General features: G+C 41.1%; 1 protein-coding gene across 9 annotated transcripts in view; it reads right to left on the minus strand.

Annotated features, from left to right (window-relative positions):
* Positions 1–16,911, minus strand: part of arhgef1b (Rho guanine nucleotide exchange factor (GEF) 1b) — a 50,631-nt gene that overhangs the window by 7,932 nt on the left and 25,788 nt on the right. For 4 of the 9 annotated variants that reach the window (XM_037785969.1, XM_037785968.1, XM_037785974.1 and 1 more), the window contains 16 exons: positions 16,283–16,325; positions 16,058–16,163; positions 13,759–13,899; positions 11,130–11,159; positions 9,822–9,933; positions 9,567–9,642; positions 9,292–9,321; positions 8,676–8,876; positions 8,372–8,513; positions 6,088–6,099; positions 5,079–5,243; positions 3,084–3,274; positions 2,829–2,975; positions 2,392–2,474; positions 1,947–2,072; positions 432–546 (listed from right to left, as the gene is read on the minus strand). In XM_037785969.1, coding sequence (XP_037641897.1) covers positions 432–546; positions 1,947–2,072; positions 2,392–2,474; positions 2,829–2,975; positions 3,084–3,274; positions 5,079–5,243; positions 6,088–6,099; positions 8,372–8,513; positions 8,676–8,876; positions 9,292–9,321; positions 9,567–9,642; positions 9,822–9,933; positions 11,130–11,159; positions 13,759–13,899; positions 16,058–16,163; positions 16,283–16,325 — 1,720 coding nt within the window. Of the gene's footprint in view, positions 1–431; positions 547–1,946; positions 2,073–2,391; positions 2,475–2,828; positions 2,976–3,083; positions 3,275–5,078; positions 5,244–6,087; positions 6,100–8,371; positions 8,514–8,675; positions 8,877–9,291; positions 9,322–9,566; positions 9,643–9,821; positions 9,934–11,129; positions 11,160–11,247; positions 11,627–13,758; positions 13,900–16,057; positions 16,164–16,282; positions 16,326–16,911 lie in introns of those variants that run through there. The other 5 variants (XM_037785970.1, XM_037785973.1, XM_037785971.1 and 2 more) reach the window with 5 other exon arrangements.

Consider the following 16,911-nt stretch of genomic DNA (forward strand, 5'->3'; position numbering starts at 1 on the left):
AATAGATCCCTCGAAATGTTACACACTGTTCCTTTAAGCTACAATTGGATTTTTATATGATTTTTGCATCAATGTAATGAAGTGGCCTTGATTGGTCAAGTATTTAATTTGCTGAAATAACAGTTATATTAACAATTTACCAATAGATTATCTCAGAATATGCAGTATATTGATATTGTGATATAGTTCAATATAACGTGATTGAGGATTTTGTCCACCCGTTTTCACATTTTAATAATTAGCATATATACTAATTATTAAAATGTGAAAAGGGTTAGGTCACATGTCATCAGTAGAAGCATATGGTCTCATAAATATGTTAACACTTAGCATACTGATTTCCACACAAAAGTGAGCCATAACCAGGGCTGGGACACACACACACACACACACACACACACACACACACACACACACACACACACACACACCTGTGTTCTTGGCGATATTTTCCAGCAGCAACGGGTATTTGGTCAGTCTCTGCATCTCTATGGGAATGATGTCCTTGAGCTGCAGCCTGCGGCACTGGGGCTTACTCTCTGCCTCCTGGGATTCAAACACACACACATACAGAGTCAGAATAAGAGCACAGCTATGACACCTCTTGCATATCCAGGCATCTGTGAGTGCATCCACATGTGTCTTTCCATTAAACCTTTAAAGGGGAAACCCACCTAAATTAAGAATTTCAATATGTTATTTCCATGGCCTAGGAAAGTTCAATTGGTATTTGTGAAACCAGAGAAGTAAGTCTCAAACTTGTGAAGTCATAGGGTATAAAGGCTGGAGCTGCTCCATAGACATTGGCTGCATCCTCTGCACTACTTACCCAATATGTGTACTATTGTTCAACATACTTTTGTGTGATTAAACAGTGGCATGTATCTTTTCAGACGCACTGAGCAGTAATTTACGTTTCCAGTTCCTGAGAGCCTCCTTGCCAGTTGGAGACGTGTAACCATGGTAACGCGTGCCAACCTCCTGCGACTAAAACAACAATTTGTGAGAATCAAAGTCTGAATTCATTTAAAATATATATTACACCTAGGAAAGTGAAATCTTATACCTACAGTTAAATTGAAGCATTGATGTTGACAGAGCTGTCCGTCAATGTTTGTTATGAACGTTGTGTCGCATTGCATTGTGGGTTATTTATACCGCAGTAGTGTCCAATGTTGCATACTGTAATATTTCACCGGAAATAGTATGCAATTTGCGTATTCATATTAAGGTTTCGGACATACTAAAAGATTTCACATACTGTTTTAGCGTACTAAATAGCATGTTAGTATGGGATTACGGACGCAACCAATGAATGGGAGACTTTTGGTGCCTTCAAATGGGGTCATGTTTACAGTGTTCACGAGTAGAGTCCATATGAAAGCCCCCCTCTAGCGGTATCCACATGCTAGCTTGCTAAATTTTAAGCCTCTGTGGCTTCTAGATGCCGACTGTAACCTTAATATTGCTATTGCTTAGCAGCGGTGTTCTCACGACTTAACCACTTGAACACCAAGCATATTGTGTATAAGACTTCCCATGTTGTAAACACAAGCTCATGAGTTTCAATTGACGGCAGCATGATTTTTTTTAGTCCCACAGAGTGTTTGAGCTTTATTCTATTGTAGTGTTGTCAGTTGTGAAACAGAAAATGTCCCCATATAATGAGAACATTCCCCTGGGTGCTCTCAGTGTCATCTAAAACATCTCTCCCTCTTCATTGAATATGGAGCAGTTCCACACTTCATTCTTGATGATATCACCCATTTAAGTTTTAGCACTCTAGTTTTGGGATTTGAGAGAGAGTTGTTCATGTTTACTACTATTTTTGGACTGTCTTAGACCATAGGAATAACATGTACTGATTTTGAAAGTAGTCCCCTTTAAGATTCAGTTTGTCTCTGTGTGTGTGTGTGTGTGTGTGTGTGTGTGATGTGTGAGTATACCAGTATGAAGGAGTTGAAGCGTGGCTCTTTCTTCTGCCTGCTCTTGATCTGGTCCAAGGCCCACGACTGGTGACTGCAGAACCGGGCTGTCAATTTCTGGAACCACTCCCCCTCTGTACCTTCAAACTGGAACACACACATAAAATGACACTGTGTTGTGAGCCAGAAGTAAAGAATGAGCGGAATAATAAAGAGATGGGCAGATGGAGAAAGAGTAAAGGCTGGCGACTAATATAACTGTGTAGCTGTTATAGCCAATACTTTACTTTCATAGACAAAATAGCTTTCAGCATTTGTTAAACTGGCAAAATCTGATTTTGGCACAGCTACTGCAAAGTTATGTTGAATTAAATTGTCAGCACATATCTACTGGAGTTTTCCTAAAAGCAACACTCAAGCAAAAGAGAGAGAGGATAATATAAAGAGACAGATTATGATGACTCACTCTGTTGAGCACTGTGGTGCTGATAGATTTGACTATGAAGTTGTCATCCAAACGCAGTCTCTTCAGGTTCTCGTAGAAGGTATCTGGATTCACAGCCAGAGGCAAACACATAAATAATTGACATTTAAAATACAGTGAGCAACTCTTCTTTTTATAACAGTCAATAAACATTTCTGGCATTTTCCGAATTATTCTTGACTGTGCACCCAGTTATATCCTGTTCAAGTAGACAGCTTGTACATGCAGTTACCTTTATCTCTGGCAACAAATGCACACAACAAGCAGCTTCACACTCAGAGTACAAATTTAGATTCACTGCATAATAGTTTGCTTGTTGTGTGGAAGGAGAGCACTAGCTTCCCAGCTCACGTGTCTTGACTCTGTGAGGACAAAAACACAAGTCAGAAAGGCCTTTTTGCAGCAGCAGCAGCACTCACAGTGCATGTCAATGATCTCATCCAGGTTGGGGAAGATGGCGCCCAGCTCAGAGAAGGTCAGGAGCTCCTCTCTCTCCAGAGGCTTGGAGAAAATCATCTGAAGGACGCTTAGCATCCGCACATGGGCATGCTCGGTTGCAAACAACTCTGAAAAGGGAGAGGGAGTTAACACAGAATAAGAGAAACATCTTCATATAGGGAACTGGAACATTATTTTATCTGCACATCTGTTTCCTTCATTTCCCTTCTCCTCACCATTGATGACCTCCTGCCTCTTGGTCCCCTTCTTGCTGAGACTGGACAGGGCTTCAGGGGGAGCCAGCTCCCTCCAGTTGGGCGGGTCCTGCTCAAACTCCAGGAGGCGTGGCTCCACCTCCTCCAGCTGTGGGGAGGGGCTGGTGGGGGAGTGGCCGGGCCCTTCAGGAAGTAAAACTGGTCCATCAAAACTGGGAAAGGAAGGAAGTGGGAAAATGATTAATTTAGGCGAGATACTACTGTACAACGTCTTTCAAGTATGACCCAGGTGGCTGTCAAGTGATGTGATACACTCTGGTTGCACTAGTGAAGGTTGTTGGCTGAGGAACAACAGCAGCAGCTGTGAACAGCTGGTTGCGTTTGTAAATGCACACCAGGGATGTCTTGACATTAGAAAATGGAAGGATGTTAAATGGCTAGCCAAAGTATTTAGCAGATACGCTATCTATCAATGTCCTGTTGTTATTCCTCTGGCTTAGCTACAGTATCAAGTAGAGCCTCACATTAACAGGATAGTTCAGTTGTTTTGAAGTGGGGTTGTATGAGTTACTTATCCAAAGTCAGTGTATTACCTACAGTAGATGACGGTCGGCACGCCCCCAGTTTGGAGAAGCCGACAGGAGCACCGACACAGAAGTGAAGCAATGTAATGCTGTGGACGGGGTCGGCCAAATGTATTTTAGCCAACTAAAAGAAAGGCTCACCTATAAAAAACAATAACCATTTAATTGTACGCTATATTTTGAATATTTTCAGATGGGGAACTAAACTGCTGGCTTTGGAGAGAGCATAGATAAGTTTCACTTTCAGTTCAGTTCCCCGTTGGAAATGAGAAGAAAAAGGGCTGTCTCACGGCAAGGTAAAGTGGTCAAAATATTTTAAATATAGCGTACACTTCAACGGATATTGACTTTTTCAGGTGAGCCTTTCTTTTAGGTGGCTAAAATATGTTTTGCTGCCGGCCCCGTCCACAGTGATGTATTGCTTTGCTCCCGTGTCGGTACTCCTGTCTGTTTCTCCAAACTGGGGGCACGCCGGCCGTCATCTACTGTCGGGAATACACTGACTATGGATAAGTAAGTCATACAACCCCACTTCAAAACATCCGAACTGTCCCTTTAAAGTAGCTTCAGAGTAAAAACTATGATTAAAATGGGAAAGTACAAAAGCGCAGTAACCATCACATAATGGACTTATTATTGTAATGTAATTAACCCGCAACACTACAATTCTAAGTGTTTTGTTTTTCCTCTTCTTCTAGCCTCGTTGCTGTTAGACCACTCTCGGGCTATATTTGCACAAACCCGCTCTCCGCTGGATCTCCACGCTGACAGCAGCTGTCATTGTAAGGATAGCTCAAGAAAAAATATAAACAGAGAAGTGTATTGAATTTGAATGAACTTGACCTCTGTGGACTTACTCAGGATCATTTACTGTTTCAAGGCGTTCCCCTCTGAGTCCTGACAAAGTACAACTGCCTGTGTTGTTGATTTACAGTCGATTAACAGCAAGTAAACTAAATGTCTGGCACCTAATGCTTACTTAATAGTCAACATTGACACAACTCAATAATCATTCCCCTAAAGAGCTAAATGTGTGACCTTTCACTGAGAATGAGAGTGCTGTTTAACTGTTAATCACGCCCTGTCGGTCACAGCACAGGTCAACAGATCCGTCTGACAGAGAATAATGAGTCAGTAAACCTGTCACATTGTCAGTCACATTGATCTGTTTATGTTCTCTCTACAGGAGGCAATGGACATTTGCCCTTTAAAAATAATTTAGTTTAAATATCCTTTCAAGGTGATCTACCTAATAGCTCTTAGGAGCCAGGTGGGTTTGATCCATCAATATTCTCATTATTCCCAATTATGTTGTTTAACTGCTTTCTGCCGCACTCATCCTGTTTAATCTGTCAGTGTTTGACAGCCTGTCTGTCCCTGCTGTGCTCCTCTCCAATCAGAGAGGCGTCAAGAGGGGGTTTGTCCATCTTACGGATGGAGGTGCTGGGGGCTGAGCGGGGCAGGTGATGATGTCGTTGTACAAGGCGGCTGGAGGTCCACATCACTACGGGAGCGAGACTGTTTGGCCCGGGAAGAGCCGCGGCGCCGAGAGGAGTGCCGGTCCACGCGGGCACTCTCGCTGCGCCCCACTTTCCTACTGCAGGGAGGGAAGGTGGGAGAGGATGAGGGAGGGGTGAGGAAAGATGGGGACAGAATAGAGGGAAGGAAGAATTAGGATAGAAAAAGAAGGTGGGAACAAATGCAAGAGAGGACAGACGGATAAGAAAAAAGGTAAAAAGAGGAAGTACGAGGAGAAAAGTATGGAAGGAGGAAACAAAGAGATGCCACAGAATGGAAAAGAGGAGATGCCAAAAGGCAGTGAAAATAACAAAAAGGGGAAGGACAGAAAGTATCAAAGTCGTGTGCATAGACGTTTGTGTTAATTATGAGGGTAAAGAGGAGGATAAATGAAGGTACAGCAGTAGAAGATTTACACAAATAAGAGTTCAAAAAGGAAAAAAAAAAATCACATCAACAAAAGATAGAGAAGAGAGAAAATGAGTGACAAGTTAATATGCATGACATGTGACATGCATATATGGTTAGACTATAAAATGCTTCATTTACTGTAGACATGGTAGGACTTAAATACCAACACTTTCTACTGGGAGCCGATGTACTACAATATATTAAGAAAGTATCCATGCATTGCTTCTACATAATGTCTGTACCAGGAGTTTTTAATTACTTTACTGGTCATTTATGTCAACAGTTCTCCAAATTCAGACAACCTGCATTCACACATCCACTAAAAATAATCCAACTGATCTCAACAATCAACATACTCTAATTCCTTCACACGCAGATACTTAGCCATGTAGTGTGTTTGTGTTGTGTATCAGGAGTGCAAGGCTCACTGTGAGGTGTTTGTATGTGTGTGTTGTGTGATCAGTATAAGGCCTGAAGCATATCCGTGACTCAGTCAAGGCGCTGACACCCACCTTGTCTTCCGTCTGTAAAAACACGGGACACCACATCGTTACACACCCGCTTTAATACAACTATTAGCCACAGTAGCAACCATAACATGCAAATGCACACCCCAACATGATATAATAAGCTAAAGCTAGTTTTAACCACTGTCCAGAGTAGCATGCCAAATAAGATGTCTAAGCCCCTCGCACAACATGTAACCGGTGCACACACTGTGGAGACAAGCAGGACAAAGGACGGGCCCTGGCCACAACAGACGCAGACACCTTGAAAAGCACACGGGGCGAGCAACAAAAACTAAAATATTAAATGACACTTATTGTCCACTGTTGACTTAAAGCTACAGACTGTAACTTTGAGCAAATATGATAAAAAGGTTATCTTTATATAATTGTCTCTATATCCTGACAGTAGTGCATGAGACAGGTAATCTGTGAACAAAATCATCTTCCTCTGCCTCCTCCAGTGGGCAACTCCAGGTCTGAGAGGTGAAGCCAATGCTGAAATGCCTTAAATTTGCTTTCTTTCTACTAGCCAGCAGGGGGCGACTCCTCTGGTTGCAAAAAGAAGTCTGATTGTATAGAAGTTTATGAGAAAATGACCCTACTTCTCACTTGATGTATTACCTCAGTAAACATTGTAAACATGAGTTTATGGTCTCAATCACTAGTTTCAAGTCTTCTTCAATACAGCATGATGTTCATTTAGTAAATTATGGTCCCATTTAGAGTAAAATAGACCTTAAAGCAGGGTATGCTTTAGGGCGTGGCTACCTTGTGATTGACAGGTCGTTACCACGCCGTTGTCCAGTTCGTGAGTTGTCCTCGTTTTCACCTTACAACTTTAACCCTTTCACAGTGGGTTTTCAGTTCATGAAAGTTCATTATAACCTTTTTGGTCACCTAAAAATGTCTTATTTAGCAGTCGGTTGTACTTAGCTCCACCCTCTCATGCCACTTCCGGTTGCAAAAGAGCTGATGGCGACGGCCAAAAGACCAAGATGGCAATGGTGACGTCATGGTGACTATGCCCACTTCTTATATACAGTCTATGGCTTCCTCCTAGTGCTCCTAATGGCATTTGTAAAAATATATGTATACTGTATATGTTTCTGAAAACATTTGAGGCCAGAAATAGGCCTTACAGTAACAGAATCTGGATTCATATTTGATCAGCGCTCCCTAGTTTAACAGTTCAGTTTCACGAGCAGTGATTGACAGCTACTCAGAGACTGCTCGGCTCTGATTGGTTGTTTTTGTTCGGGCACTGTGAAATCTTGTAAATGACATTAGGAGCACAGGAGGAGGCAGAGGAACATGATTTTTTTTCACAGATTATCTGTCTCATGCACTACTGTCAGGATATAGTAGATAGTATATAGTATAGTATATATAAGACAGATTTATAAAAATAACTTTTTTAGCATTTTTGCTCAAGGTTACAGACTGCAGCTTTAACTAAATAGCAGCTCAGTGTGAAGATTAACTACTTTGTCTAAAATTTTGCTCTAAGTAGCTAATCTTCACATTTTTATTTTTTAAAGCTTTAGACAAACCTTAGACAAAATATCACCATTTCTATGTTAGCTAAAATGTCTGACTTAGATGCCAAACCTGTTTACTGGGTAGAAAGCTGCAGCATAGAAGGCCTCATCTATAATCAGTGCCATATAACCGTAACAATTACAAATGTCTCAGTCTAGAAGAAATCACCAGACCAACAAGTACCTGAATCCAATAAATAAAACGAGAGAGTCAGAACTGCACAAACAATGCCTATATGCAACAAAAACTGCAATGAAGCTCTGTTGTAAACATCAGGAGATGCACAACAGGACGCACACAGAAGAACACGAAAGGGACAGAATGATATTAGGAAGAGAGCACACGAGCCATTATGAGAAGAGAAAGGAGAGAGGGCATGAGGGAGAGGGAAGGCAAAGGGCTGGAAGGGAAGACTGGGTCCGAGTTCACCGGGTGCGGGTCCTTCTCAAATCTGCAGGCTCTGTTAGCTAGCGAGCAACAGGCAGCATGACAAAAGCTTGCACATGGCAGGGACAGACTGCTGGGGGAGTTTTACCACGCTCCCTCAGCCTGAGCACTTCAGACATGTGTCACTTCCCCCTTCCCCCTGGTCATTACACCTATACAGTCTCTCATACAATATAATTATAATCTGATTACAATCTCTAATCCTGCAATTTTTTATTATCGTTTAATGAGTCACTACACTGCAGTTATAATCTTACTCTCTGGATGCTACTGGTTTTATTACCATCTGCATCTTCCTCACCTTTCTTTCTCCACATTTTCCTCTGTGGGAGTGTCCATGGGTGAGAAGGGCTCCCCGACGGTCAGCCCTCCTCCCAGCCCGACGGGGGACACGTCACCCCCGTCTGACAGGGTCGGAGGCTCTAAGCGATTGCTTGAGAGTCCTGGAAGATTAGAAAAAGGGCGCGAGAGAAAAAGTGAGGGGTTATGTGTTGCAATTTTTTATATTGAAAAAGTTGGTTCTTTTATCCAGTAAATGTATCTCTTCAACTTCAAGAATCACTCCAGCCTCCGTACAACACGGTCTAGTCGATGAGCCGGTTTACCATCGACGTGTGAAGACTCGGGGCTGTTGCTGGTGCTGATGTTGTTGCCTGACCCGTCATTGATCTCTAACGCAGGCAGGGAGGACGGGCTTCCGATGGAACTGGACTTCCTGCTGGAGAGGGAAGGGACACAAGGGTCGGTCAGGGAGCCTCTGCCGGGAGCTGGACCCTTACGCTCCGGATTCACTTTCTCCTTTTCCGCTGAAGAGGGGGAGAAGTGTGACAAGTTTAACTGAGCTGAACTTTAGACAAAGCAGATGCAGAAAAACAAGATCCAAAAAGCACTTCAGTCAGTGAAAAAGGGACAGAGACAAACAGACGGGATGAGTACGGTGCAATCAGGGCCTCTGTAGTCAATGAGAGGGTTAGTTCGGCGCAACCCTGTAGACGAGGTACGTGTAAGGTTTTCTGGTGATTACAAAATACACAGTACTACAAATTCTTCAAACAACCACCCTGAAACACAGAATAAACTACACAATGCCCCACCCACATACCCTCCCAGTTTGATTTGGGACATGCAGACATGCTTATGGGTTGATTAGTAGGGATGTGACCATTCTACAGATAAAAACGGGAGGGGTGGGGTGGGTGGCGAACTCTGGACGTCTAGTACCTTCAGCCTCCGTTTTAGGTTTGACGTCAGCTGTAACGGGAAAGAAGGGCAGGACAACATGTTCTCATATCCAGATCATTCACGGACATCAATATTTAAAGATACTACATATAGTTGGTTTGATTGACACTATATGATGTGAACATTCGGAGATTGTATACACTTTCAAATATCATTCACAAACAGTCAGATATGTAATAGTAGATACAAAAAAATAACAGTTTAATAGGGCTCATGTGTGATGTCTGCTGAGACACAAAAAAGCAGATACATACTGTTGCCGGCGATCCAGCTGGGGATGCCAGGAAACCCCCCTCTGGGCTTGGCCTTTGTGGATTCATCCTTCTTGCTCTGGAGAGATAACACAGGTAGGGAGCAAGAAATAAGTCAAATCTGAGGGCTGCAGAAACACAAATGTTTCCCCATAATGGCTTTATGAGGACAGCGCAGTGCATTTACTGATACTGATTTATCCTGTTTATCTAACAGGATAGGGATGTAATCCTTCTACAGAGTTGATGGTAGCTTACCTTTACCAGCTGTCTCCTGAAGAAGCCTCCTCTGGACTTCTTACTGTCTACTGCCCTGGTTTTAACCCCAAGGTGCTTCATGAAGAAGGCCACCGCTGAAAAGATGGATTGGCTGCAGGAGAAGTTAGAGAAATGTATTAATTAATAATATTCAATACAGTTTTTTGTGAACACCTATTTGTTAATATTCTATTTTGCAGGAGTTTTTACTTAAATATTATTAAAGCTAGAGTTGGTAATCTCCAAAAACATATTTAATTATATTGGTTGAAATTCTCATTAGATCCCGACAACAATCAATAACTGAAATGCTCTGACAAAAAAAAAAGAAGAAGAAAAAATCCGGTAGATTAAGGGACTTTTGGAGCTAGTGCTGCTAGCTACTTTCATTGAAAAAGAGATGGCAACACTGGGCTTGGTTTTTCGGTCGAAGACTTTTTAAAATCTAGCGTACTCTTGCTGGTTTCTCAAGATCACCAACCTTAGCTTTAAACTTATTTAAAATTCATGGCAACGCAATTCTTATAGATACATCTTTCCTTGGTATATTTCACATTAAAGACTACCATAAAGTATATTTGGATAGTCTCTGGTGTCACTGATGATAACACTGAGAGACTTGCACAAAATGCACAGTGCAAATGAGGGAAGAGCGTGAGGATAAAAATGAGGATGGGCAGATGCAGGGAGGTGGCAAGAGGGAGGTGGAGAGTTGAAGATGTCCACAAGGGGAGGAGGAGGAGTTGAAAAGGGTGGGGAGGAGAGAAAAAATATGAGAGAATAAGACAAAGGAGGAGTTGAGAGAAATAAGAGGAGTTGGAAGGGAAAAAAACGACTAAAGGAGGAGCCACTGGGGATGAGCATCAACAAAAGTGTGTCTCAGTTTTACAGAGCGTGCTGTCTGAATACACTGACTGCAAAATAAAGAATGTTGATCACAAAGGACCAGAACTGTTGAGAGTAAAGCACGAAAATAAAGTGCATGACAGGGTTTAATAATTTACTATACGTGCAACACATTCATCAAGGAGTAGAAAATTTAAAAATGCATCACAGTCGTTTCATAAGATACCGCTATGGAGCGACAATTTTTGAAACAAAGTACAAAGATATGTACGTGTAGAAAGGACATTTTCTATGAAAACTCAACTGAAAGAAATGTTTTAATGAGTATTTGGTGCACTTGAGCCAGTATGCAAAACTCTTGTGGTTTGACCACACCCAGGCTTGGAAAAAGCATGCAGGGATCAAATCAGCTCCAAGTGCACAAAAACAACTCATGCAAATATTTTAAACTTAAAAACTCACCATTTTTCCTCGTCCGAGACAATTGTAGGTCTGAAAGAAAAGAGACAGGTGTCAGGGATGTTATTGAAAAGGGACAAAAGCAAAAACAGACTCACTCATCTTGCAGCATCAAGATCACCTCTTCCTTTTAAGTAGCATTTTTCCTCTCTCTTGCTCGACTGTTTATTAAGTGTGTTTTGGGCCGGTGGAATCTGCAGCGACTGAGCTTTTCTTGATCCAACTCAAAACTGATTGTTGTGTTATTGTGTTCAGAGCAGAAGCTATTGAACATATTCTAAAATTTGCACAAAAAAATAAAAAAAAATAAAAAAATAAAAAGATCAAAAAAGGAAAAGATGCATCAAAAGCTGCACCTTTGTTTGCTCTATCAATTTAAAAATCAACTTGCACTCTCGAAGATCTGCAAATAATTCAAACTATTGCTTCCAGACGGTCTAAAAAACTTTATCTGCTCTGGTTTGTCTCTCCGGTCTGTAAAGGGAATCCAAAGTCAGAAATGATCCAGCACAGCGGAAATGTCTATTTAACCATGTTTTTGTCTGATGCAATATGCAGGCAAGACGGGAAATTGGATACTCATGTTTTGCTATGAACATAAAGGGTGGGAGGGGTTTCCCCGGGATTTCCCTGCATAATCCAATCAAAAGATCTGGTTGCCTCATTCTCATCACCAGAAAGACCAATGAGAAGCAGCTGGGGAGAGATCACTGTGTGAAGGGGGGGATTGGATGGGGGTCAGCGGGTGCACAAGTGTGGGAGAAGTGTGAGGGTAATAGAGAGATGATTGTCGGGAGGAATGAATAGAGTGAAGCTGAATGAATCGTTTGTGCATTGGAGATAGAGATCCAACTGTGTGATAGTAACTGAGTGAGTCGAGAGCTGAATTATCTTTGATACAGACTGCTTTGCAGGCTTTTTGTGTCTTCTGCACTGACAGCGTAGTTATATCCACAGGACGAGTGCTGCTCGTACACACTGCATCTCCCTTCATTTCTGTTGTTCATTTTTTTTTCCTCTGTTCTGACAAGATGAAGTTAGACAGTCTTCTGCCCTCTCGCTGGCCTCCTCTCCCTCTCTGTCTGACTCGCTTCTTGTAGAGGATAACACATTGTAGTTGGCCACGGGGTCAAGGATAGATTAACTTTCCCCCCAGATCTCTTGATATTTCTTTCTTTAACCGTGTCCAGGGCAGGAGCAATCCAGCATAGATAACCCTCTGGCCTTTTCTCTCCCCTTCCTTCTTCCGCTGTGTAACCCCCCCACCAACACCAACCCTCCCCGCAGTTGGCAAAATGCCAGGGGAGAGCCTTCCTGCCAGCGTGGCACTGCTGACTCCATCTTTTCCTCTCTTTCCTTCTTGCTCTATTGTGCTCTCTACCAATCACTTCTCCCTCTCCAGCTCTCTAGTCCAGTGATTTTCTCCATCTCCTGCTGAATTGGTCTCTGTGTGCTTTGCACTAGATTGGTTATGTGCACAGCTAATGTTGAATATACCTACTATAGGGCTTTATGGAAAGGGCAGTGCCAACTTTCGAGGGAACAGATCCAGAAAGGCTGCTTTTCCAACTTTTTTATCTGACAGACCAATCATCTTCTCAGAGCAGAAGGGAATAGAGAGGACACTGAAGTATTTCCCTAATATCCAAATACCTATAAAAGTTTTATTCTAATAATATGCTCACGACACTGTGAGTTGTTGTTTTCTTGTGTGAGAAAATTGCATTTGGTCTTTTAATCAGTCATCGGCCTAATTTGCCTGATTTTCACAGCTCGACTAGGACTTTAACACCAAATTTGTGACTTCACTTGAACTTGAGCCGTTTGACTGGAAAATACTTGATACCTTCCCCCCCAAGCCCAAAGATTAAAAAGTATGTTATTTAAAAAGTGTGCCACGAATCAATTCATTTCCTGAATCAACTAGCGTTAAAGCTATTCCTTCCCAGCAAATCAACACTTAATTCCGTAGATCCACTTTGTTTGGAACCGATCCGACATAATCCAATCAAGTTGCAGAAGAGAACCATGAAGAACTAATGTTATGTTACTGAGTGGCAGTTGGAAAAAATTATACCAAAGATAAATTTCTTCGCTAACAAAAACTATGACGCAAATGGCTTTGTATTTGGTGAACAGTGCATTATGACTTGATTATGAGTTTTGGACTTGCCAGTTTTGACTTGAGACTTACTTGTGACTTGCAAAACGACTTGGTCCCACCTCTGGTATTAGGTTTCTATAAAGCGCATTCTTCAGCTTCAAATCGCTGTTAAAAACATACGCAACCAAAGTGCTCCTTGGAAGTCGCAGTTGACCTCTCTCCTCAGATGTTTATATACACAGAATTTTTAATCAAAGAATCAGATATTTTCTAAAGCAGTTGCTCATTTCTTTTGTACTGATGATTCAACTGGGTGAGTTGTCCACCTAAGCTTTTGAAATGCCCACCTAACAATGTCTATGCAGGAAATTAATTTGACTCATACTTCAGGGCACCAAAAAATAACTCCTTCCTCATTGCTATTCTGCGGTAGGGAGACAATAATACAGCCAACAGCTCCTCCTAATAGGAACATTTTAATGCTTCTTTTCAGTGTTGTAAGAAGCAGAGGAAGAGAGAAACACTCACTGTGTCTCTGACATCTTGTCCAGCAGGTTCTCAGCTACAGACTTCTCCTTCATCTCCATCGGGATGCGGTCGGTGGGATAGTGGTTCTCCACGTCAATGAGCTCGGCCTCGTTGGGCGTCATACCCATCATCCTCTTTTGCCTGTGCAGGAGACAGCAAACGGAGATAGGAGTTTGGCAAGATTAATATTAAAAACAAAGGATTAATACAACGTAATGATTAATGTTTTCCCGATTTCTGTGAGCAGACACATAATATGGATGAAGAGGGCTGCTCAGTGCATTAGCATGCCTAAAATATGGCTATTCATAACAGCTCCAAGAGAAAAGAAACCTTTTTAATCCAGGAAAGACACTAATTCTCATTATCCTCTCCATGATGTGGAAAGGTACTTGTTTTGAGTGCTGCTTTTTGGCAGCTCAATGAAATCTCACACATTAGGTCATTTTCTTGTACATCTAAATCCAAGGCAGACCAACTAAATGTTCAGGTTCAAAACTACCCTAATCATAAGAATCCCAGGGATGTAATGCTATTGAAAAAGAAAGCGAGAAAGAGAGAGATCAAGATGACCTTTTCTTGTGCTCAGTCTCCTATTTCTGCATACTGGGGTCCCTAAACTGTCTTGGAATTACATAAATTGAGTATCACTGGAAAACTGAGACTCTTGTGGATCCAATGAGCCCAATTGTATTCATGTGTGATGATGTTAGTTCCCATAGTAGCCATTTTATTGTAGTGAGACAATTTTTTAAAAATTTGACCTCACTGTATAAAATGACCTGTGGTGACCTTTAGGATAATCACAGCCTCATGAAACTTTACAACCACAAACTACAGACCTTGGGCATTCAGAGGATGTATGGTTTCCTTAGACTGTTCACTGTAGACTGACAATAAGGGGGTTTCCGAGCAGTTTCCAGAACAGAAGTACTCACCATCCAATCGCCGAAAAATGCAATTCTTGCAGAAATCTCAATATGTCAAAAGTTCTTGAAACCAAATCACAGCATGGCTTTTCTATGGTGTCCTTCATCATTTTTTAACAATTCTCGACGGGTAAAAAATTTACAATTTAGCATCAAATCTGTGTAACAAACCCCAAAATTGCTGCAACAACTTATGAGACATAATAGAGCATAGGAATGACCATCATATACTTCTATCATAATGTTCTTAGCTCTTATACACTTTCACAATTTATATTAATTCATTAATAATTATTTCTGGTTTATGACTAGAATAACTTGACACACAGTGCTGAGCTGCATCTCAAATTAATCTTCAGGTTCCCAGCTTTCAGATGATGTACACCACTTCAACGTGACATCTACTGTTGATTTGCTATCTCCCCCCTAAAGGTTATGGGGTTATAAATCAAGTGATAACACACAGAAAGCTACCAACGCTGTAATGCTATCACATATTTTCTAGCACTAGAGGTGTTTACCGGTACCTTGCCAAAAATCACTGAGAATTATTCCCCCAAGATGGTACTGGTGGCCCTAACTACGGGTCCTGGCTCACAGACTATATGGCTTTAGTTGTGAAGGAGCCAAAGTAAGTCTTGTGTAATATACACTGGCAGCAGCTTAGAGTACATGTAGGGTAGTTCGATTTTAACAGATGTTAAAAGTTGTCTTTTAATTTTAATATTATAGGAAAATAATGTGTAAAAAATGAACACAAAAATAGCTTCCTCTGGGATTAATTACTCATCTAAAGCAAGTTTCAAATCTGTAGAAATTTATTTTCCTTTTGACGAGCATGAACTGAAGCCAAATTCTGCTTAGAAGGTAGGAAATCGATGTAAAAAAAACTCAATTTAAAATGGTGAGTTTAATGTTGAGTTGTAGTTTGCGGGCACATAAAAAACCTGATATTGGTCATTTAAACTGTCTGTGTGTCAAGAGCCAATAAATTATTACTCTATTACTCTGGTTTTCTGGTTTTCTCGCAACAATAATTCAAAACAAAAATGTGTTTTTTTTTTGCCACTAATTCAAAGTGACTTTTTAGCTTGCTGGTTAACTGATTTCACTGAACATCTTTCAAACCTCAGAAACGCTTTAGAGAAATAACAATAAATTAAACCCCTATTCTCTTTAGGTCTGAGTACAGTATACTGTATACAGCAGAGACAGTACACTCATATCATGATCAATTCTAAGAGAAAGTCAACACAAAGTACTGCGATCATGACCTGAGACAAATATTGTGGATTTACAAAAGAAAAAGTTGAGGTTTAATTAAGGCTGTACGTGACTGGCTGAGTATTATTCAGGAAGTGGATTCTCACCTGAAATCTTCCAGCTGTTTGGCCACTTCAACCGCCTGCACGCCCTGAACCTCCTGAGCATAACGCCTTTGGGTGTCCTCGTGGAGCAGATCTGGACGGGTCCGGTCTGAGGGAAGAAGGCGGACAGGAGAAGTGATTGAACGAGAAGCGGACGACACAGAGTAAATGGGGATGAGGTGTGTGTATGTGGCAAAGAATATATAATATAATACGGAAATGACTTACCCAATTCATAGGTTACATTAGGTGGTTGTGTCACCTTGAGAATCTATATTGTGGAGCAAAAGACAAAAAAGTTACAGAGACAGAAATGAGAATTATCATATTATTTTTTATTGTATAGAATAACATGTGAAGTATTTATATCGGATATATAGGACTGACTCTTTATTTTGCTTTGATCTACACTCAGTTGCCAGTTTATAAGGTACACCAGGCTAAAACGAATGCAGTCTTATAGAACAATCCAACCTTTATAAGGTTATAATGTTCAGTTTTTGTTGAAACTTTTTTTAGAGAGGTGTTGATTCAATTGTATGGTCATTTTGGAGTAGAGCTGCAACAATTCATTGATTAGTTGTCAACTATTAAATTAATCACCAACTATTTTGATAATCGCTTTATCGGTTTGAGTCATTTTTCAAGAAAAGAAAAGTTCTCTGATTCCAGTTTCTTAAAATATTTTCTGGTTGCTTTACTCCTGTATGACAGTAAACTAAATATCTTTGAGTTGTAGACAAACCCAGACATTTGAGGACGTCGTCTTGGGCTTTGGGAAACACTGATCTACAATTTATAGAGCAAACAACTAATCAATTAATCAAGAAAATAATTGTCGGAATAATCAACAATGA

Source organism: Sebastes umbrosus, chromosome 11 (assembly GCF_015220745.1).
Source record: "Sebastes umbrosus isolate fSebUmb1 chromosome 11, fSebUmb1.pri, whole genome shotgun sequence".
NCBI classification, from domain to species: Eukaryota; Metazoa; Chordata; class Actinopteri; order Perciformes; family Sebastidae; genus Sebastes; species Sebastes umbrosus.